The sequence below is a fragment of the Saccostrea echinata genome, unplaced genomic scaffold, assembly GCF_033153115.1.
Source record: "Saccostrea echinata isolate AGI-Se365-2 ecotype Australia unplaced genomic scaffold, CSIRO_AGI_Sech_v1 ptg000054l, whole genome shotgun sequence".
NCBI classification, from domain to species: Eukaryota; Metazoa; Mollusca; class Bivalvia; order Ostreida; family Ostreidae; genus Saccostrea; species Saccostrea echinata.
In genome coordinates, this window is record NW_026889803.1 from 26317326 (window position 1) to 26342279 (window position 24954).

General features: G+C 32.3%; 1 protein-coding gene across 2 annotated transcripts; it reads left to right on the forward strand.

Moving 5' to 3' along the window:
* The first annotated feature begins 83 nt into the window (after positions 1–83).
* LOC133172136 (zinc finger protein castor homolog 1-like) lies at positions 84–22981 on the forward strand. Of its 2 annotated transcripts, none has more exons than XM_061306957.1 (10): positions 84–159; positions 3875–5031; positions 17368–17494; positions 18222–18474; positions 18579–18795; positions 18888–19025; positions 19137–19803; positions 19913–20035; positions 20231–20348; positions 20705–22981. In XM_061306957.1, the coding sequence occupies exons 2-10, from the start codon at positions 3924–3926 to the stop codon at positions 22862–22864; spliced, it is 4911 nt and encodes a 1636-aa protein (XP_061162941.1). In that variant the 5' UTR covers positions 84–159; positions 3875–3923; the 3' UTR covers positions 22865–22981. The 2 variants fall into 2 exon arrangements, with proteins under 2 accessions (XP_061162941.1, XP_061162940.1); XM_061306956.1 differs by lacking the exon at positions 84–159 and adding an exon at positions 277–424.
* The last annotated feature ends 1973 nt before the right edge of the window (positions 22982–24954 follow it).

Genomic DNA, 24954 nt, shown 5'->3' on the forward strand with positions numbered 1-24954 from the left:
GCTACAATTAGCAACTGTTGATTACATGAGCTCTGAAACATCAATAATCTAACAGATTGATGTCTTAAAAGTAAACAAACAACAGAACGAGGACTTATACTCAAATCTCGCAGCAGACGCCAATGAACGAGACTTCATCATATGGGCTGGAGGAGTGAGGTAAGGATAAGTAGTATATTTTGAAACTTTTAAAACTTTCCAAAAGTGTATAAATTTGACCTATTTGGTAGTATTTTGCTTAATAGACATATTCTTATTTTATTTCCGTAAAGTGTCTGATACTGTGTTGTTCAATTTTTGTAGTTTTACCAAAGAAAACTACCGTTAAAAAATTAGTGACAGTTTTGTACTTTTCACCCAAAAAAGGTTGTGTACAGTTATTATCGAAGTACACATACTGCAATGTATCGCAGGTCAGAAAAGGGTGCGTAACATTTTGATTGTTTGCCAAACACACTATTATTTTTGATAAATTCTTTTATATACTTTCTAATATACACGAGATTTGACTTTTAAGCAAAAAAATGCATGTTGTTATTTGGACTAGTTTCTGCTTGGGCTTTAATCGCAGCTGGCAGTAATACAAGTATGAATTGTAGTGGTGTTCTTTAGTTGTCATATTGAATTTTAAAAAAAAAAAAAATTGCAGCATCCCTTTTTTCCATTATGCATTTTTTTTTTTTAGTTTTATGACTGAGAAAGAGAGGTTATTATGATGGTGCGGATTATGTTTATGTATACAATATATATTGTTACTCTGCATTTTATCAGTTTGAGATTAGCAGAAATAATATTCTGTGTTACAAAGTTCATTAGATATGACTCTATAAATTTGTGCACTTAGAGAGAAAAGTGTAAACTGATTTATAACTAAGATACACTGCATGAGAAAAAAATCTCTTTAGTCCATTTAAAATGTTTGGCATAAAAGATGCTTCTTATTTAAAGAATATATGAATAATTGTCTATTAATTAAATTTCATTGAATTTTAATGTAGATTGTTTACTTTGGGCTATTTATTAGATATATAAAGTTGACTGATAAAATATTTTGTTTTTGTTGCCATAGGAACTGTCTTCATTTAGCCACCAAAACATGTAGGATCATGTATAATCTGGTAAAGCCACCCTTTATATACAACAACTGTGCTATTTATCTTTTTACCTGACCTGAAATAAATTTCTTTGTTTGGGGTCACCCATTGGTAATTGTCATAGTTACGAGATACCTTTTGTCTCAAATTTTGAACTTTAAAAGATTAGTCTTATATTTACTGTAGGGAGTTGGCACCCAACCAGTAAATTATTTTATTTTATTCTTGTCTTTTCATAATTGCTCTTTAACTGTAAATGTTATATTCTTTAATAAAAATTTAATAGTACATTGACCACAGTTTAAAACACAAAGTCTCTCGAGATTAAGGATTTTTTAAATAAAAAGATCATGGCAGAATGAGGACTCATTGTGTTCTTTACTTTAAACCTCAAATCGCAAGGTATGAGTATTTTTTTTGGTTGGCTTTTTTCCCCATAATTTAAACAATGCAGAATTCCATATTTCTAATTTGAAGGAAATTTTGCTGTCATTTCATGCTCATGTATATGAAAATATGCAAAATAGTCACACAAAAAAAATTATGTTTCATGTTTTAAAAGCATTCTGTATACTTCATTTTACCTTAAAACTGTTAAATCTTTATGGTATATAAATAACTTTTTAATGATTTATCATACTAGAGAAAGCTTTGCCGATATGTCAATGGTTTCCAGTGGTAACTTCAACAATAAGTAAAGCTGTTAAACGACATTTCTCTACTTTGCCGAAGAATAATACATGTTTGACCCCTTGTCAATAAAAATTTTACCTGAGAATGTTTATATATCTTTGGAAGGCCCAGAATTTTGTGCATTTAAAATAATTTATTGGGACGAAATAAAAGTCATCAATATCATGGCATATTCGTTTTCAATTTATTTTATTTTAATTTTTTTTTCCTTTTTAGCAAAATTTGTAAAGAGGAATCTGAATTCTGCCATTACAAATTTAATAAGAGCTGCATAAAGTAATTAAGACTAGATTTCGAATTTGATATAATACACAAATAAATTGTGAATGCAAACACAAGCTCATTTTACGTCATTCGGCTGTACACTTTAAATTCTATGACATGTACATTAATTGACTTTGTGATGTTCAGTGATTTTTGTTTAAATATTGGATATATATTTCCCTAGCAATAAGAGAAACAAAAGAGTAGAGCATAAAATAGAAATTGCAATTTAGTGTGAATCTATGGATATTTTCAACTGGGTATGGATATCCAATAATCCACCATCCAGATAATTTTCTGGCCCTCTGTTGAAATAATAGGTCTGTAGTATTCCTGCAACTGTTGAATGATTTGGATCTACAAAAGACAACAATTAAATCTTCTCATGTGCGAACATTTTCAATTGACTAGGTTAAAAAAAAAAATTCTGTAGAATTGCTGAATCTGCCAGTGTATAAATTGTCTCTACATAAGATGATTGATTTCATCTTGTTTCATTGTTCATTCTACTTTGGGACCTAGGCATCGTTATAGCAACCCAGAATTATTTATGCATGCCTGTAGTTGCACACTAGTCAGGTTGTCATGGAAATGGCCAAATTCACAGGTATATTGAACAGGTATTGAATACCTAATAATAATTTGATTTGGTGTAAGCTGATAGGAGTTTTGCGTCCTGGGACAAGCAGAAGAAAGGGAAACTGGTATAGTGTTTGCATGGAAACAGGCTGTAGCAGAATTAGCTTTTATTGATAGATCCATACATTTATCTCTCCAGGCTTGAATAGTTAGACATACCTGTATAATTCTCCCAGGATTGAGAACATTAGAACAGGTAAAAAAAAAATCATTGAATAAGTGAATGAACAAAAAAAGTTGATTTAAAAGTTTATTCTTTGTAAGAAATTTTTAATTGTTGAAAATTGCATGATTTTTCGATTTTAGAATATTAAAATTTGTTTTAGATATTTCAATTTGCTGTGGTCAAACATTGTACTATTTAAAAACTTTACTTTCCAAATAATGATTTTGTTAAGCTGATACATGTATATCTTTAATAATGCATATGAAGAGATTTTCCATAAAAAATTTATTTGATCATAGAAATGTATTTTATTTTGCAGCCATAAAAGCCATTTTAGAATCCAATCTTTAAATATGTCCATTAATTTCCTTGTCGACTTAAAAAGCCAAATTTCTAATTGCTAAAGTAATATTTATCGTATATTACACATGCAATTCATTAATACTAGTATTTGAAATTTATCTTTTGCCACACAGTAACATACTTACTTCTTTAAAACAAAAGCATTTGACAGTTCATTAAAGGAAAATAATTTCAGCATATGACACATAAATCAGGTCTTTCAAAATTAATGTAAAAATGGTTCATGGTAGTTCATTAGCTGATTTGAGCATGCATAATATAAATTTTCATGAATTCAGTCATGTAGCAAAATCTTGTGAATGACACATCCTTAATCACAAATGATTTACTGCTAAGCTGTTCCATTTTCTTCAGTAAGTAAAGGGAAGAAAAAGATCTAGTTCCTGTGATACTGAGGTTGCCAAGGAAACGGACACAAATTTTTCAGCAAAATAATTGTGACTATATAAGTGATCTCGATAAGGAACTAATTGCTGTTCTAGAAAAAAAGGGCAAGTGCACCTAATGTGAATGTACAAACTTGTACAACCGTGCAGTTACCCTAGGTCTGGAACATTTTAGGGGGTAAAAATGAATCAGAAAAAAAATTAGAGCAATTCATATCATTAATACATGTACTAGTCAACTGCTGAATAGGTTTTTTTTTTTTCTGCAGGGAAATGTAATGAAGATTTTAAGGGAATAAATGAGAAGAATTTGGGAAAATGACAGCTAAGGTGAAAGTTAGAACTCTAGATGCAATATGTGCAAAGTTAAAATCGATAAATGGGGAAGACAATTCTGAAATTGCACTCAAAAAGGAGGAAGATGATGCACCAATTACAACTAAAGAAGATGAAAACCATCTAGATAATACTTCAGTAGATAAAGTGCTAGACAATGCAAAAATTCTGAAAGAAGTTGAAAAAGAAAATGATGGTAGGACATCCAGGCGGAAAAGCAGAAAAGCCTCGGCGCCAAGAAATATTGCTCAGGTCAGAGAAATACTTGATAAATTTGAAAGTGTGGATGATGGTGACGAATTGGCAGGGTATGAAATAAACAATCAAAATACAGACTTTCCACCTGAGGTTGAGGAAGATACAAGTCTGGAGGAAGATGACAATTCGTGTAGGAATGAAGATTTATCTAAATCTACAGGAGCAGAGGACAGTAGTCCAGTATCTGTCAGTATTAAAAATTCTTTTCACAACAGAAAACAGTCACGAAAACCCCGCAAGTCAACTCAGTCCTTTAGCAACAAATGCAACATTAGCAACAACACAGCACCGCTTGATCTCTCCATAGCAAAGTCAGCAGAAGACAGCAGCAATGCTGAAAAAGATGTTCAGGAATTAAATAAGTCTAGTCACATAATGCAAACTTCCAGTGATCAGAGAACTATGTCTGATGTGGACTCTGCAAATAGTCAAACTAAACCTTCTTCTCCAAAATTCAAGGTCACAGAAAAAACCGAGAAGCAAGAAATGACAGTATTAAAAGATTTTGCTGAGTCTACAATGAACGAGTTATTATCTATGTACGGATTCAGTGGTGGATCTGGAGAATCAGTCATTCCACAAATTCCTTCCAATAACTTTACATCTAATCTTATTCTTCATGAACAAACTTCTCGAGATGTGCCAAAGCTGCATATTAGCAAAGCCATTCCTCCTCTTGTCTCATCGACTGTTGTTTCAAATAATACGGTAACAACATCCCCTCCATCATTAACTGCAACAGAGAAAAAAGGCATTTTTACCAACTTTGTCAACCAATCCCCAAGCAAAAGCAACCAGCCCACCAAAAACATCAAATCACCCAATGTTGAAGGTAAGTTGTAATGCATTATGTAAAAACTTATCATTCAACCTTGATGTCCTTTAAAATTACATCATGTAGGAAACAATTCTTTTTTTTCAATGGCTAATTTGTTTCTGATGTGTTTCAATCTTAACAAGGTACACAGAGAATATAATTAGGGTTGGATGAGATTTACTCTTATTCCTGGATGAAAATCAGCTTCCTAGCTGGTTTTCATCATGGTACCTTACATTAATCTACAGTCAAATCTCATTGGGACTAAGAAAAACCTCATGATATCCAGGGATTTGATATATTGAGGGTAAAATACTTGAAGTACTTGGGACTTCCAAATCACTTCGACATATGGTTTTCGAGATACTGATGTTTGAGATGCACCAAAGTTCAGCTGATACCGAAGTTCAGCTGTATATTTCTTGTCTACTGTGTTTACTTTTAAGACTTACCATTTCAATTTTGAAAGAAAAGGTGTCTAGCAAATTAAAAGTTATATTTTCCTTGTGGAATTGAATATAATTTGATGTCATTTCATGTTTCATATGTTTCATTTATTAGCAGAAGAAATTAATGTTCCTGATGATAATTTTATAGTAATTCATATTTCTGGGGGGATTTGATATATTATCATTTTGGTAAGAATTTGTAATCATGTAGCCTTTCTTACTTAAGAACTGCAGGTATTGATTCAATATTTCTTGTCAAAATTTGCTTATTGATTTCAATTTTCTTTTTCATGACATGTCTAAACAAAGTGCTGTTAAGTCATAACACACACCAATAAATGAAGAAAAAAAGATTCTTGGCTAGGGTTCTGTGTAAAATCTCTTTATAACCCCAACTATTGAACCATATTACCTTGGCAACCCAAAACATTCTATTGTGTAGATTTCTTTTTAAAAGACTGATTCTTAGTTCTGGTCAAATAACTTTTTCAAAAATACCCAAACTTGTTATTTAAAATAAATCCATTTAAAAGCCTATTTACAGACTTAAAATCTATACAGCATGATTTTGGGTCAAAGACGATAAAATAACACTAAAGCATGGAGTCTATTCAAGCATATAAGAATTATGTGAAATATAAAAAAAACCGCGATTGGGAAGGCTTATATTTGTGTGTAATATTGAATTTCTTGTAGCATTTAATTCTTTTAATCTTAAGAGCCACAGTTGTAAAATAATTAGGAGATTTTAAGATATTAATTTGAGCACACAATGTGTCCAACTCTTTGTATACAGTCATCATTAATACAAATTTGACGAATGCATGAAGGTCTATATACAGGAAACCGTGTTTCAAAAGTTTTTAACAAATATGCCTCTATTTTATTTTAATTCATTTTGAACATTCAATTTAAGAGAAACATCCCTTAATTCATATAAAAAAAGTGATAAAATCAGAATGATGAAGCTCTGAGCTGGAATAATGAGAAAGAGAGTTCTGTCACAAGAATTATTACACAACAGTCCCCCCCCCCCCCCTCTTAAAAAAAGTTTGCTTACTAAAAATTATTTTTGCTATTTGATTTAAAAAAAAAAAACAGATTAAAAACAATGATTTAATGGATTTATTTGATTAATTTAAACACAAAAATAATAGTGTTAATTCTCATTAATTCATATAATTACACTACATGTACAGCCAGTACTGGGTACATTATGACATTTAGTACCTGAAAGTAGCTCATATAATTCTAATTTTCACTGAAAAAAATATTGCAACATTATTTCTGCTCATTTTTTATGACCATAGCATCATAAAATGCAGAATTTCTTGCAGTTTCTTCACATAATTTGAAAATATATAATTTTATCTACAAAGTGTTGCAGTGATATCACACGTCAGATACCAAATGGAAATATATTGTCAAATTTGTTAGGAAATTGTTGTACATGTAATAAAAAAAAATGAGCTTAGAAATTTTGCCTTGATGATTTCATAAATTATTCTCAGTGATTATTGTAAGTACTATTTTGCTTAGCAGCTTAAGACAAGAAAATTTGAACAATTTTGCATTATTAAAATCATGGAAGTTGGGCTAAAATTTACCTCACAATATCTTTTTATAAAAACTGGTTTTTCTGTGAAATATAAAATATGAAAATAAAATTAAGACTCGATCACTTATGGCCATATACTGTACATGTACATGTAGGTGGTTAAATATTCCACACATGAAATATTTTTACAAAATTAGATCATAAAAATGTCTGATATTACATTTGTATAGAACTGTTATATTAATTTGTTTTATATTTTGTGAATTTGACATGAGGTTGTTAGGAGATTTCTAGAATGCATGGAATATTTACTATACAATTAAGCTCTAAATTTAACCGACTTTGCTAAACTGTGGATTGTTAATTTTTTAAATACATACATGTTCCAAAATTAGGTGTATGTACAAATAAGTGTCACATTCATTGAATTTTAGTCTGTCAGTTGCCAAAAAGTGAAAAATTTTAAAAGTTGGAAATTTAAATTAAAAAAAAAAAAGAAGAAGAAAGATATTTTCTTAGATTCTTGATTAAAAGAAGATCTTTATATTTATCAGTTCAACATGAAATCATATCTGTGTTGTGCAGGTATAAAAGATCTAAATATATAGATTAAGATAAAGCAGTATAAAGTTATACCCTTTGAAGTGAATGGGAGATAATGTTGCCCCTCCCCTGGAGGGTCTGCCCCCATGCAGTCAAAACTGATGGCCATTTATTAGGTGCTCTGTCTAAGGGCACAACATGACAGATTTGAGTAAGCAACCTTCTGCATGCCTACCTAAAGTTTTAATTTGCAGTTAAGATTGTCGAGATCTTTCATTTTTCTATTTGATTAATATATTGCACTTAAACCCAAAGTTCATACTAATGAGTTATTAGTCTCTAATATTGCCTAATTAAGTGTCCAGGGCACCAAAAATTCTAGAGAGGTAATGTAGTAGTGCTATGCAGGAGGCCCCCCCCCCTCCCCCCGAAAAAGGGGGGGGGGTCCTATCCTTGCAAATTATTTGTTCATAGATAATTTTTTTTTTGTGTGTCATGAAATATGTATGATAAGGTATCTTGCATTGCACCCAAGGGGTGGGGTTTATGTGTACAAGAAAGTGGAAAAGATATTTTTTGTTTTATCCTGTTTTGGTGATTGATCAACTTGAAATACTTATTTATTTATTATTTATTTTATGAAAAGTTTCAATGAGAAGATTTTAAGAAACTGTATTTGGGGATGGTGTAAGTACACATACACTTAGTGCAGGCAATCTTTTGGTAACTGACATCTCTCGTTGCTTGTGATTTTTAGCTTAAACAGTACAATTCTGTTGGCACTTGTTATAATGATGTTTAAACAAAATGAGAATCAAGGAGGGATATTAACTTTAGATTCACAAAGTTCTTTTTATGTTTTTTAATTGATTGTTTGAAACAATGGTTTTGTACAAAAAAAAAAATTGCTTAAATTGCTTGACTTCTTATTAAGTCATTGTTCTTAACATAAGAGCCCTGACGAGATTTGATATGGGCAGATTTTTTAATGATAAAACCCTTGAATTAGAATTCATTTTGAGGAGAGGGTTTTGATGATGTCAGGTCTCAAGATACTCTAAAACCATGTGAATTTCATTGTAAAATAGGCCATACTTAGTACTCAGATCCTGTCTGGAAGTATCAACCTTTTTTTTTTGAGAAAGTTTGACATTTAAGATTTGATGTGATAAAAAGTTTTCCACATACATACAGGAGTTTTATAATTTGTAAATCAACCTTCCTTGCCATAGAAATAACCAATAGACTCCCCCTTCTTTTATCCTGAAATGCTTTCAAGGTAGAATATTTATTTTTTACATAAATATTATTTGCCATTTTCTCTTTTTCTTTAGAGTATTCCTATGTATTATGTAAAAGGTAAAATTTTTAGGCCCCTTTACTTTCAGTTGAATAAATTCAATACCTAAGCTGCGGAGTTTAAATGAAAGGTTGCCAATGGTGCCTTCATTTTTCTGCAAAACCTGAATAAGAATGTTTGTAAAATGTGATTGATTAATTTTCCCAATAAGCATTCAATGATTTATCTACTTGAAAGGACAAAGGGTTTATGTGGTTGCCAAGAAGACCTTTTTCGATGTTTATTGTTGCTATGCTAGATGTGAATTATTTACTGAAAAGACCTCAAAATATTTTACCATTGAATAACTTTATGTATATAACTTTATGTATAATTATGAAAGCTTTTAAAATAAATTACCAAATATTGCACTGCATGGATTGAAATCCTTTGATAGTAATGGTATATGCCGTAGTTCACTTTGATTTAACATAATTTGTCAATTTTGGTTCATATATGCACAGAATAAAAAAAAGTTAAATGTTGAATGCATTTTATGATTTGGTTGGCAAGGTTAGGGGAAGTCTATAATTATTAGTGTTCTGTTGCATTGTGACACTGATAGGTGGTAACACGGGGAAAAAAAGGCTAACGGACAAAACTAGTCCACTGGTTACTGTGGCAATAGTTTAGTCGCGGTGGCAGGCACCTGTAAAATTTCTTCGATCTGTGTCATTGAATTATTAATCGAGTTGAGCAGATTTATGTGATATCAGATGTACCATGTCCATATTATATTTCTTGGAAGCTCAACTTCCACAAAGCACAAGCTCCGAATCCCTAAAGCCTCTTGTCTTACAGCCTGTCAATAACAAATGACATATCCTTTGATTTCAGTAAATGAAAGGTATTCTTTTTTTTTCTCTTGTTTATCTTTTCGAGAATTGTTAGCAGGTATTAATTGGCCCAGTAAAGAAATGTCCAATTCAAAGTATATAAGATCGATATGTAAATTGGGACCCAAAATTCACACAGAGATGCTTCAATCAATAAATTTATTGATAAATATTGGTTTTTCTGTTTTATGTAACATGAAAATCGTTTTCCAATATCAAAGGTGTTTCCATGGCAATCAGGCTATTTTTCAATAATTTACTTGATGGGTTAGCCTAGGTGGATGATGTTGCCTGCAAATTCTTTAGGCTTTATGGTTGAGACAGAAACAGTTCAATAATTCCTTTTAAAAATATAGATTTCTGATGGGAAAAGGAATAAACGAGCAAAAAAAAAGTGGAATAAAAAAAATGAAATATTAAGTAGTGTTCGAAGAAAGGATGAATTGATTTTATTTCTTCAGTTATCCATGACACTTTTCACAAATCTAGATATTCATTTAAGCCTCTATAAAATTTCTGGATTTTGTTATCGTTCGTCATACCATAAAAACCTTGAAAAATATAGAATTTTAAAGTGCATGCCTAGTTAACCTAAAATGCATAGTTTTTCTACCTTACTTATCAACTTTCTCAGTATATGATATGTACATGGGACACAATTCAAATATTTGACCTTAAATTTTATGTTCTTAATATCCAAATTAAGTGGGTGGTATCTAGCTTTACCTGGATTCCATAGCAACCAAAGTTTGTCTTATCTTGACTGCCTTAGCGACGTTATTTGATAACGTAGGTTGTTAAATGTATGAATTTTTATCTAACTATTTATGATTAAATGGAAAATTGCAGTTTTTAAAGGACCGTCTGTTTGACGTTTTTAAGTCGTTTCAAAATTCCATTGTTGTGAATTTTGGATTCAAACAGAAAGCTGCTTATAAAACAACAAAACCTGAATATTTCAGTAGTATTTCAAAACCTATTGTGATATATCAGAGTTTTTAAAAATCTGTTTGAACTAGTCTATTTATTAGAGTTCTGTTGCAAGAAAAGGTGTGATCTTTTTATAATTTACTCATATAGATATATGCCTCCATATTGTAAAATTTGTGTGTATATGGTGCAAATTCTAAAATTATTAGTATACTATAAATTTTTTTTTAAAAAATACCCATAAATTATTGACATTTTGCCCTTCATTTTCAGTAAAAACTTTTTTTTTGTTTTTGTTTTTTGTTTTGTTTGTTTTTCAATTTTTGAGTTTAAATAGTCAGAGCATGCAGTAGATACCATTTTTAATTGATGAAATTACATCTTTTTTTTCATCTCCAAGTTTAGAGTTTTTATAGAGAGCATATATATATATATATATATATATATATATATATATATATATATATATATATATATATATATATATATATATACCATTTTATTAGGAATGAAGAGAAATTTATTCTTAGAAACAATCAAAGAGTACTAGGGTATTTTACATCCTAAATTTTATTAATTTTATATAAGACATATTGCTTTAAATGGGGTCATGTGAAGAAACAGAAAAAATTACACTTTACTTTGCTACATTTCTGTGGCCAGATTGTAATTCATCTTGCTAGATTCTGAAGAGGAATATTACTGCATGTATATGAAGCTAATTATCTAATTCTTAATGACAAAAATGTCCCAAAATAATTTACTTTTAGCATAAAATCATGCGTTGTATGTAAATTTATGTTATTATACATTCATAAAGGTGATGTCAAAATGATATATATTTGAGAAAAGTGACTAGAAATTTCTTAAAATGACAGAAATAGTGTTTTTGGAGCCGAGAAAAAACTGTTCAGGAAGTTTTATTCTATTATCTGTCAGTATCAGTGATTGGCTAGGTCAATTTAACAAAAATGACAATATCTGATTGTCAGTTTTCTGTCTTAAAATTAACTAAAAAGTAAACTTTGAAGATACCAAAAAATGTAAAACAAGTGCAAAAGAGAAAATTCATTGAAATATTTATGGAGAGTTTGCGAGGACGCTGTGTAGTCATCATGGACTTTAACTTTGGGGGTGGGGTGAGGGGCAATTTCTTCAATTATATGTGTGAGAATTTGTAGTTAAAACCCCAAAACCTTTGGCTGTATGTTAGCATTTTGTGTAATATACCATTGGCAAATCATCAACTATTAAAGATAGAAGTAAATGCCAATTGCAATACTAGGAGGTAAGGGCTTTGGGTTGGGTGGGGGGGGGGGGGGGTGAACAACTGTGTGATGCAAAAGTCTTTTAAACATCAATTTCTAATAAGTAAAGAAAGAAAAAAAAATTATAATTATAATTCTCTGGGAAAATGGGGCAGGTTAAGACTCGTAGAAATCGATTTAATTTCATTTATAGAAACTTTGGCATATATATATTATTATAAAAATTTTTTTTAAAGCAATCTTAAGACTGTGCAATTTAAAAATCTCTTACCTTCTGTAAATGTCAGTTGCAATTCAGCCAGATTCAGAGTGCATTCTCATTTCCCAAATCAATTTAAATGCTCAGTTTTAAACAAAGAAAATACATTTCAACTGCATGTAAGATTGTGTTTTGCACTGCATGGTATTAAAAAAATTTTAAATAATGTGTAAATTGTCTTAAATTGTTTAACTTAAATCGAAAAAAAATTGGTTTATTTTTTATTTACTTTTTTTTTTTTTTATAGAAATGGTGACATTCTATCATACCTTCAGTATATCCTAAATTTCTGTGATTCATTCCTGATTTTTTTCTTGTAAAAAAAAAAATGCTTTGCTGTAGATATTAAAGGAGACTAAAAGAAGATACATCTTTTCCACTATAAAAAAAAATAATGCAGGGTCAGTTGATATATTGGCCAGTTCATTTAAAAATAACATTGGAATGTGGTAATTTCATAAAATTTGTCAGATATCACACAGGGGGATAAATTGGAAGCCTAATTAAAAAGTTTTTGTTAATCAGTCTGTCATTTAACTTGCGTATTATTGATTTTTTATTGAATATTGTATTCCATACAATTCTCCAATATACTGCTCATTAAATAAGCCTAGGCTAATATATTGATAAAATTTATGTTTACAAAAAGAGAAAAAGAGGTTTTAGAAGATGAATTTTTGAATGATTAAGGAAGTTTTTTGAGAGTAAGAGCTTCATACAGTCTTGACACTTTCTGATGATATATTGGTTTAAATGGCGTGTAGATGTATGTCTATTGTAGATGCAAATTTGAACTAATTATTATTATAAAGTCTTGCTAAGTTAATTAAACACTAATTACAATAGTCTGTCTTCATTTTCTTGTTTGTTCACTAGATTCTTTTAATTTTGATGATGCCGATTATTATAATGCATTAGATATGATAGATCAAAAGATCATGGGATTTTCATTATGGCTTTATTATATCGAGGGTTTCAGCTGATTTTATGGGTATTAAATGTCATATATACATCAGGCTTACTGCGAAAAAAGTTGACATTCTGTATCAACAAATTTCCCTTGGCCACCATAGCTGTAACATATATATTTCTACGAACCAACGAAAGTTTTACTTTCAGTCAGTATCAAAATTTCGACACTTTGCTGTAAATAATGAAACAAGATTTATGGATAATTCATTTACATACCTGAAAATAAAATGTTAAGTTTTGGTAAAAATAAAATATTTATAAACAAAAATTTTATGCAACAATTAATGTCAGAGATGATGGTAAGCATTTCCATTTTGTCACATGGTAATGGATAATGTTGTAGAGTTTTGTGTGAAAATTAAATATTTTTCTAGAAATTCGCAATGTGTTTGTCCCTAAAGTCCCCTTTCTAGCATGAGATGATGATAAAAGGTTAAAACTGTGTAGACTTTGTATTGATAAGTCATTTGTTGTGTTTATGGTGTTCTGTTAGGTAAAATACTGATGATCTGGAAATAAGATGAGTTTTAAATATATATTTTTATTAATATATTATTGGGCTCATATTTTTTCATAGGAAGATTTTGAATTTTAATAGTGATTGAGCAAAACTTCTTAGTTTAACTGTTTAATTTTTTTTTAAAAAAATTCCTTTTTTATCATTTCAAAATTACTTGATGTATACAGGGAGGGGGGAGGGGGTCCCTTGTACCTGATATAAAACTTACTTATTTGAGTATTTGTTTTTGTGATGATGAGTATATATATTGAAGAAATAAAATTGGAAGAAAATTCTCTCCAAAATTTTCCTTTACTTTTAATATAGCAAGCCAAAATAGTATTTGCAAATATGACATGAAATTTTCCACTTGTAGTGGAGAGTGATTTAAATTTGACTTGTCACATCAAAAGGCATATAGACACAAAAAGGAAGCATTTCTTCTTAAAAATTTGCTGATGATCAACGAACAGCCCTGAAAAAAATAAATGAAGTATTTCAATTCTCTTGTTGTCAAAAGTTGGTGTACTAAAATCCTCACATTTCTAAAAAATAGCAGACATGATGTTTCCCATGAAACTTTGGTTTCACAATTTTTTTTAAAAATTCCCTATAGAGATGTAAGGTGCAAAAGAGAAAAATCGATGATCTGTCTAAGGTCCCATTTTGGATAAATACTCAGTTTCAAGAGGTGGCCCATTTTGAAACTGCCAGCTTGCTTATTACAATTTTTTTAAAATCAAAAATCAAAAATCTATATACTGACACACCAAAGAAAAAAAACAAAACAAAAAAAAAAAAACAAAAAAACAAAAGAATACATCCGTTATTTTTTTTTTTTTTTTTTTAGGAAAAAAAAGTCCTATGACTAATTTTGAAAATTTTTTGGTTTTTCTGGACCCCCCCCCCCCCCCCCCCCCCGTGAGCCTTCTCTTTTTCAAATACCAGAGAAACAATCTTTTTTTCATTCCAAGGGGGTTGTGATCCTTGGGATGGGGCACTGCTAACGTCCCACCTGACAGACTTCCTACCCTGATTAAACGGAATCATTAAATTGCAGGTTTTACAACAAATTTGGCTTATAAATAATTTGGGTTTTCAGGAGTTTGTTCTGTTCATCATAATAAGTATTGCAGCATCAATCCAATAAAAAAGTTTTTGTTCTTTACCATAAGTAATGGTTAGGCTCCCTGAAAGTGACTGTAAGCATGCGAATGCAAGTACCTCTAGCAGGGAATTTTCAAATGCAGTTGAAAGAGTGTTGGAGGTGCAAATTCATACTATGTCACACCTCTACATACGAATATGTCTCACTGTTTTGACTGATGACAGTCCATGGACCGGAAAACCAAGGGTTACTACTCTGCATAGCATCCAGGAATTGAAATACAGCATCTGAAAAACAGGCACATCAAGAATACAGACATAATATTTCTTTTGCTCAAATCAAGAAAATGATAAACTCTGTATCCATCATAGAATCTGAGCCACAACTGATGTACATGGTGGATATACTCACTATTGAATGTAGGGGGGGGGGGGGGGGGCAAACAGTTATCTTTTACTTTCTGTAGTTACATAATGGACTTCAACTCTGTTGTTTTTAATCATTATTTCTTACTGTTAAAATCTGTATTGAGTTGTGCATATGAGTAAATAAAAATAGATAAAAAATTTTAAATATTTGTTCTGAACTACTTGTGTTTCTTTTGCGTGTCAGTATATATTAAGGTGAAAAACTGAAATCATTAAAGGTAAAGATTAATGTGTGTCAGACACAATGTAAATGTATTTTCTGTGGGTTAAGGATTAATCTATAATGAGATTGAAGTGTGAAATTTGTCTAAATATTGAAATTTTTATCAATGTGATTTTTTTCCCCTTATAAAGTTACTCTATTGATGGTATATTTATAACATTCTCTAAGGACTCAGTTATATGTCAACACAAGTTTGATTCTCTAACTTTTTTGAAAATACATGTTCAAAGATCTTTTCATACAGATCAAGACATTCTTTCTTGAAAGTAAAGAACCCCAAAGGGTATTTTTGATGAGATACCAGTGAAAAAATGGGGGGTTGGGGAGGGAGGTTATAGATTTGAAATATGCAAAATAAATAAATGTGCACACTTTCAAAGAGAAAGAAGAAAGTGGGCTTTTTGATCAATGACTATCTTTCAGACATTCCTTTCACAGTTCAGTTCCTCTGTGTTACTTAACATGCTATATGTACAAGAGCATCCTAAAGTTCTCTTTTATAAACCAGCTAGTATACACGGATTCTGTTGAAAAAGTTGTATTTTGCATTCTTTTTTTTCTTTTATTACCCTGTCTTAATTAGATGAAAATTGAGTCTGTAAATCATTCTGTCATCTAAGTCATGTTTTCATAATAAATTCAAAACATTTAATGAATTTGTTCTTTGGCCTTTCATTATTTAATTTTATTATTTTTTTCTATTCGAATTTTCAAGAATTATTCAAATTCTCTATGTACAGGCAGAGAAGCAGTTTGAGTTAAAAGTAGACAAATTCAAAATTTTCTGATGATCTCCATTTACACAAATTTAATATTCAAATTTTAAAAATTTGCAATTAAAATTTCAAGAAATTTATTAATTTCTTGACATATTGTCATTTAGTTATGTGCTGATGTTGATGGAAGGTTTTTATAATTAAATATACAAGATTTTGTCATTTTCTGTTGTTTCAAGAAAATTTATTTTCCAAAGTGTCAAGAAGATTGGTATGAAAATTAGTTTTTCTCATTTGATGTAACTTTTTTATACAAAGAAAACTTCTGTGAAGTTAAATATTTATGATAATGAAGATATACATCATAAATTGAAAATTAAAAAAACAAAGGATACCATTTCATCAATTACTGTTTTATACAATTTGTGTTTTTGGTTTTTTTTAATTCTATTTTTGAAAACGATTTCAATCTTGAGAACAGTATCAGGTTTTTGAAATTCTGCCAAAATGGACAGCATTGAAGATTTATTTCACTTTTATTCACAATTTAAGCTGTCATTTAAAAACAGAACAATTTTCCTCCAGAAACGACAGTTTGAACACGTAAAAATGTACATAATCTTCTATTGTTGAACTTTGTCCAAGATTTAAAGGGACATGAATTTTATAAAGAAAAGTTTTCAAAAACAGTCAAATATTAATCTTTTGAAAGATCAGAAACTTGAACTCCTTAAAAGAATTAACAAAAATATAGACAGGAAATATGTATGATTAATAAATTTCTTATTATTTAATGCTTGTGGTAGAGAACAAATGATACTTCAAGTATGTGGAAAATAAAAAGGCATTGCAAAATTTTCTTAATGGTTAAAATTTTTGCATATTTCCGTGGTCTTAATTATACTTTGTTATTAAAAGCTTTTTTTTCTTTTTTAATTAATGAATGTCAGTAAATTCACTCTGCATTTTTATCATTTACATGTATTTATAATTTTTTGAGAATATGTGGTTTTCCGAGCTATTAATGCTGCAGATATACTCCATTTTTAACACCATTTGCAATAACCTGAGTACTTTAGTTTTATAATTTGTCAAATCTGAACACATTTATAGAACCAAAAGTTTATGATAAATGTCCTTAGTTGGACACATACCATGATACCATATATATCTTTGTAGCTAACATGAAACGGAAATATTTCTTATTCAATTTTTTTTTACAGTGATAAAGGATGATAAATTTACAAACAGTGCAGCCTACATTAAGGCAGTGTTCAACAACCAGAGCCCTGGTTCCCCGAGCCCAATCAAACACCCCGGACTTCCTGACTATTCCAAATACCTTAAAAGGTAAGATTTGTCTCCACCTCTGAGCTGTAAGGGGGTGGGGGGTGGGGTGGGGGTATTGGATTGACCTTGACAGTTTGTCTGGTCATCTGTCTGTACATCCACAGGTTACAACATGTATTGGGGTTAAGGTCTATTCCAAGCTTATCACAGCTTGCTGAAATTGTACATCTACAAAAGTTTTTTCTTCTATGCTTGGTATGCTGCATCTGACCTACATTTTATGACACAGTAAATTTTGTCAAAGACAGTATTTTGTTCTGTTCCCAGCTTATCACTTGCAATGTATAAAATATCTTGTTCATATTGCAACCAAAGTTATTCTGTCCTTGATATTTTTTCCAAATGCATGTGGCCTGCAAGTGGGTTTAGTCCTCAGTAGGATATTTCTAGTTTGGATCAGAAGAGCAGATGCTCATTTCTAATCTCCTATATATATATAAGGATATATTTCTATGTTGTAGGTTTAGCAGTGGTACTGAGTGTAAGATTAAGCACTGTGAAGATATATTGCTATGTTAATTGTAGGTTTAGCAGTGGTACGGAGTGTTAGATTAAGGATATATTGCTATGTTGTAGGTTTAGCAGTGGAACTGAGTGTAAGTTTAAGGATATATTGCTATGTTGTAAGTTTAGCAGTGGAACTGAGTGTAAGATTAAGGATATATTGCTGTTATAGGTTTAGCAGTGGAACTGAGTGTAAGTTTAAGGATATATTGCTATGTTGTAGGTTTAGCAGTGGTACTGAGTGTAAGATTAAGTACTGCAAGGAGCTTGGATACAGAGAACACTTCCACTGTATGGACTGTAACTTCCGTGTCTTTGTCAAGAAGGAAGAGATGGTCCGCCATTACAAGTGGCACCGCAAGAGAGAGGAGTCCCTGCAGCATGGATTCATGCGGTACAGTCCCTTAGATGACTGCTGTCAGAAATATGGTAGCTGTACACATAATGGCCGCCAAACTCACTACCACTGTCTACAGGTAGAACTTCCTTGTCATTATGATCTACCTTGTCAGTCATAATGGTAAGCTATAAAGGCACCTATGTACATGTATTTTTTGACACTCCCATTTATTTTTTCAAGCCTGGATGTGATAAAGTTTACATCAGTACCTCAGATGTCCAGATGCATGCTAACTACCACAGAAAAGATTCCGCCATCATACAGGAAGGATTCCAGAGATTCCGGGCCACAGAGGATTGTGGGACACCAATGTGTGCTTTCTATGGCCAGAGAACAACTCACTTTCATTGTAGAAGACCAGGATGTAATTTTACATTCAAAAACAAAGCAGACATGGGTGAGTTTTAGTTATTTTGCTGCCTGTTGTGTGTTTTGAAGAAAATATGCTCTGAAGAAAGGGGAGTAACTCTTGTTCTTGTTTTGCTTTAGAAAAACACAAAACTTACCACCAGAAGGATGAAGTACTGGGTCGTGACGGCTTCAAGAAGTTTATGAAGTATGAACACTGTGGTTACATTGGCTGTAGATATTCCAAACTCAGTAATCATATCCACTGCATCAGACCAGGTAAGTTTTTAGAAACTAAAACAACACAAAATTTAATGTATATTAAAAGAATGCATTTAAATTACACAGTTGTATGTCCATGTTCTAAGCATCTTTTCCCCTATTTTGTAGGCTGTATTTATGTTCTGCATTCTACTGCTCAATTGTTTTCCCATAAGAGAAAGCATGAACGTCGAGATTTTGAGACCGCCTACAGAAAATTTCGAGAGGACAGCACCGACATGGATTCCAGTCTGCAGTTTGGGGGAGGTGTAGTCGGAGAAAATTCCTCCTTCACATCTAGTCCCCTTAGTCATATGTCCCTCCCAATATCAATTAAAACAGAAATCACGGAAGATGATTTTAAGGAGGAAAGCTGTGACTCCAAGGTCCCCATGTCTGAACAATCGATGGAGGACAGTAATTCTGATGTGAAAAGTCTGAAGTCAGATTGTTCTGACACCAAAGATATTACCCAGTCAGAGGAAGAAGCCATGATTTTGTCAAAGCATGCAGATCAGCTTAGTGGGGAGAAACTGAATGACTCCCTTACTTTACCTATACCAGGATGTACAGCTGTGGGCGAGAAAAGTGACGGGCAGGTCCCAGGTGCAATGTCTACCCCAACAAAGTCTGAGACTGGTAACTCCATCATGCCAAATACTATACCAGGGATAAAAGACTCCTCTCCCAAGGTCTCTCTTCCACTCTCTGTCCCTCCAATGTTGTTATCCAAACTCTCCCCAAACACTCAGGAACGCAAGGAGAGAGACGAATCTTGGAAAAACTACCTCATCAGGTAAGTAGAAATAATAAGATAAAATTTGGTGAACAGAAATAGATTTATCTGATTTCAAGGGATGCTGCCTATCGTATGAAGTATTACAGTGTTGACTTTATGTTGACAGATATACAGCCAATGACCCCTGTAACTCTCGCTGTCAGTACCTGTATAAGGACCATTATCACTGCCGAGTGGAGGGATGTCTGGTCTTATTTAAGTCTAAAGATGGTGTTAGAGAACATGCCAGGTAAAATATTAAAGTCATTTATTTCTGCGCACATAAGTTAGAGTTACAATGTACTCTTACTTGTAACTTGACGGCTCATATCGGCCATCGTTCTTCTGTGATGTGTAGATGTCCATGCATACAGCCTGTCAAAGACTTTTCCTTGTGTGTTTATTTTTATACTATGTAAAAATAATTTTAAAATCTTTTTTGTAGATTTCATGAATTACAAGACCGTATCACTCCTGTTGCATATACTATGTATTCAGACACAGAGGTGTGCCCAGAGAATTGTCAGTATAGCGGCAATCAGAGGCACTACCACTGCATATGGGTAAGGAGTACTTATCATATTGACTCTCATTTATCATTGCACAAAGTACATTTTACAGTTGTTATCCTAATACACTGTGCTGCAATTAACTATTTCTTTATGATGATAATATACAATAGACTTCTTCCTAAATTGTGAAGTTTGCAGCACCTGGATCCAGGGTTCATAAATCCAGATAGTATTAAGCTGATCATCCATTAAAAAATGCAATAAATATTTTTCTAAAAACTTTCTTTTCCGTTTGACAGCTAGCAAACAAAACAATGGTTTGATTACACTTGTAACGAACAATGAGTATTTGAAAAAAAGAAGTCAGTTCTATAATGATAGATTATTCATACTATCCTTTATTTCAGTCTGGTTGCACGCATGTTGTACCACATGAAGGCCCCACATTTGGCAGACTGGAACACTACCGCATTCATGAGTATGCTCGAAGCTCTGCTGGAAAGACATACAAGACTTCACCAAAATCAACTGAAGATACACCAAGAAAGAGGGGTCGCCCACCAAAGTATCCCCGTAATACCATCCCTGTCATCCCCAAGGTAGAACTCACCGAGTCTGAGATGCTGAATTCTTCTGGTGAAGACCCAACAGTTATCAATGGATTCAAAAAATTTGAAGAGAACAATCCCTGCCCAGACGAGTTGTGCCTTTACAGAATGAAGGAACATTATCACTGTGCTCGCCCGCGATGTTACCAGGCCACTGACAGGCTAGATGTCCTCAATTTGCATGCCAAAGATTTCCATAGCTTTGTCACCATTTATGAGGGCTTTGAATTCTTCGATAGAAACGTCAATTGTCGCAGGCCACATTGCCACAACAACAAGGCTAATCGTCATTTCCATTGTGTGAGACCTAAATGTGATTACTCCTTTGTCCGTCACAGCACCATGATACAGCACAACAAGAAGCACGAGCAGACAGAGGCTCCCAGCGCAAGCAAAGAAGACCCTCTAGTCCCTCCCTCGGAGACCATTTCCACAGCTGGATTCATTCCCATTGCCCCGGCTGATGCCAAAGCTTTGATCAAAACATCAGGAACATTTTATCCTTTATCAAGTATTTCATCTGGACAGTCAAGTGGTCAGATGCCTTCAGTTCCAGCTTTAGATTCAACTATTTTCCACCCAATGTCAGTTTCTGGTGCAATCACAGCTCTGCCCATGGTATCAGCAGCCATTGCTCCAACCATGTTATCTCCTGGTCTGATAGCTAGTGCAGGACACCCTCTACCTTTGGCTGTTCTTTTGCAGCAAGGGGGAAACCCTATTCCACAACCTAGCTGGACTGATCTTAAGAACAAGATGCATTATGGTTTGGAACAAAACTGTGGTCGACCATTTTGCAAACTCAAGAAGAAGGACCACTATCATTGTTTTGAGTGCAATCAAGCTTTCTCTGACATGAACAGAGTGAAGGCACATGTTTCTAAACATGGATTGAAATTTGGGAAAAATGACACCCAGCCATTAGTGGGAAAGACAGCTTTTCCCATAACCATTGCACCAAAGCCTGATCAAATGCCAACTGCTACAAACCAGGATCACGTGACCTCTGACCTAGAGAAAGGTTCAGTCCAGGATTCTGATAATGAGCATAATTCATTGGAAGGTGAACTCAATGCTTCAGACTCTCTTAATCTGAATCCATCCACCTTCTCAAATCTTATTGCTAAAGCTCAAAAAGCTCACTGCACATCTGATCTTCAAAACAATAATTTGGATGCAGATGATGATGAAGATGGAAAATTGGTTATATCTGAGGCTGAATGTAGCAATAACGTTGAAGAGGAGACGATCGACGAAAATAGTTTTGAGGCTTCTGCTGATGACAGCAACATGTCAGAGAATGTTACCAGCATTTCTAAGAGGTCAGGAAGAAAACGAGTGAGAACCAAACATAATGATTTTGTTGACAGTGGTGAAATTGTTGTCAAACAAAGAAGAATAAGCAGTGGTAGTATGAGTAGCAAGAGCAACAAAGACGACAGTATTCCTGATGGATATATCCGAGTCAGACATAAGGATGATTGTCAGTTTGTTAAATGTGCCTATCGCCAGGGTATCACTCACTTCCACTGCAGGCGTCCAGACTGTGGCTACAGCTTCAGCGATCGATCTCGACTCATTCAGCACACGCTAAGGCACGAGAGAATCGACAGTCTAACTGGCGGAGAGATGCAGCAGTTCAGAATGAACCAGCCTTGTGGACGTGATGCCTGTGAATTTGAAGGCAAGGCCTCCCACTTCCACTGTCTGAAGTGTAACTATAACTGCACAGACTCCAGCAAAGTCCTCACTCACAGAAAATACCATGCCAAGCTGGACAACATCAACTCACAGGGTTTTCAAAAGTTTGGAGTCAGTGAGAAGTGTGATGTTCTGAAATGTCCCTATGAACTGAAACAGACACATTACCATTGCATGAAGTCTGGCTGTAACTATGCAGTGCTGGGTCCTGCACAAATAGCATCCCACAACATCAAGCATGCTAATGACTCTCTGTAGCAAATGCAAGTTTATGAACAATTTTATACAGCTTCACAGTTTATTTCAGTTTGTTACATCATTATCAATCATGGACTATCATATTTTCATTTGAAAAGACTCTTTTTTTGGTTTAAATCTGGCATAACAGCTAGATATGTCAAATATTTTAGTTTACTTTTCATGCATCGTATGTTTTTCTCTCAAAGTCTGTAAACATAATTGTTTTTGATATATTATTCATATTGTCAAAATTATTTATACATGTGTATATTGCACCAACATTCCTTTTTCAATACATGTCCAAGCCATAAATATTTTTTCTGTAGCATAATCAGTATTACTGTTTCTAGGTCATTTCAAGGTCCATTCCATGTACATGAGTACACGTTATTGTATTATATCACATTATTTTTGATGGCAGTTAATTCAGTTATTGAAGTCAGTTTTCAAGTATTTGCCTGTGATATTCTAAGCAATATTGTAAAAACTAATATGGACTGCTGGATTTCACGAAAACAAAACATTCCATTTTTGGACCACATTCCTTGCATTTTTTGTCAGATACTGTTTGCAGTGCATTCCTCTGTTTGTGAGAAGTGACCATTTTTTGATGGCATTATATTTTTTTTTCTCATTCTAAACCAATGTTAATTTTTGAGGGAAATACTAATGTACCATATTTATTTTTGTAGTGTGGAAGATTTGAGATATAATTTATAAATACTGCTGAGTATACACACTTAAAAGTGTGTAATTATTGTATAGATCACATTGATGAAATCCAACAGTATTACAACAAGTATATAAGCTGTTAGCACAATCATTGAGTGGCTGTTTGATTTTCAGTTTCCACATTGTACATGATTTCAATTCTCAGTGTGTGAGAAATTAACATTCCAGTCAGCTGTTTATGTTTATTTCATGTCAATGTCTCAGGAGAAGGGGGGCTTTTTAGAGTTGTGTCCCTTTGAAATGCAATGAAATTTGGTAAAAAGAAAACTCGTTTGTGTGTACCATTTCTTTTGAAGAATGCATTCTATTAAATACACATATAGTGCCTTAGTAATAATCTGATAACTGCTTTGTGTTACACATATACTACATTTAGTATATGAGAAAACTTAGTATGTGAAGCCTGCTGTGTTAGGAAATATTACATTTTTTTGATTAACGTTTTGTGCCAAGATGTTTTGTGAATATGATTTTTGATTTTGTGTGTTTCTTTTCTTTCCAGTATTTTATTATCTACATGGCAATTACACAAAAAGTTCAACGGAAACTTCTGATGGTTACACAATATAGATATTAATTTACAAACTTCATTTCATATGTACTCATTTTCTTAAGTTTGAACCTTTAAGAACAGATGACATCATGTCAATACAGTATTTCTGCATATAGTTCTTGATGTTATAAAGTACTTATTTTATTTTTTTGATGTATACACTTTCAATGTAAGCAAAAAAGAATTTATGTGCATTCTATGCACAACAAAAACAGAGAGCAAGATATGAATTAGTCAATTATCTTTACATTTGATGTGATATCACAACCAATAGTCATAAATTATTGTCATATAGAGACCCATGTAGCCAGTCATGTCGTATTTATATATTATACTTTTTTTGTCATGCCAGTTGTTATAATATACTTTACAAGCACTTATGATTTGTTTAATTATGTTTTGTACACTATAGGTTGTAAGCAAATGTGAAATAAATTTTCTTCGAAGAATTTTCGTATTTTTGTATTATCCTTTTGGTAAATATTTAGCTGCAACATGTTATTGAATCTAGTTCTAGACTTTAAATGTGATATTCTTTTCAACATTTATCAAGGTTCATAAACCCTCTGAGATCATGTGAAATGTAATCCCGATACCTATATTCAATTTAATATTATTTTAAAGAAGAGACTAAGAACATACAAATTACCGTTTTCTGAGAGACTGTAGGCAATCTGGATACATTTCCTTTGTCTGATACGAAAAAAAAACTCCCATATTCATGACTTGTTTTCTGAAATTTTCATTGAAAATGACAGTTTAAAATATGATTTTTCGTCTTGTTTACCTACAAGCTATACCAAGCTAAAGTTATAAAACATCA

Excerpts from the sequence above, each read along its gene's own strand:
- LOC133172136 (XM_061306957.1), top strand. The coding sequence starts at position 3,924 with ATGACAGCTAAGGTGAAAGTTAGAACTCTAGATGCAATATGTGCAAAG. Across the intron at positions 18,475-18,578 it reads CTCACTACCACTGTCTACAG|CCTGGATGTGATAAAGTTTA; the intron begins GTAGAACTTCCT and ends TATTTTTTCAAG. Across the intron at positions 20,036-20,230 it reads GGTGTTAGAGAACATGCCAG|ATTTCATGAATTACAAGACC; the intron begins GTAAAATATTAA and ends TCTTTTTTGTAG.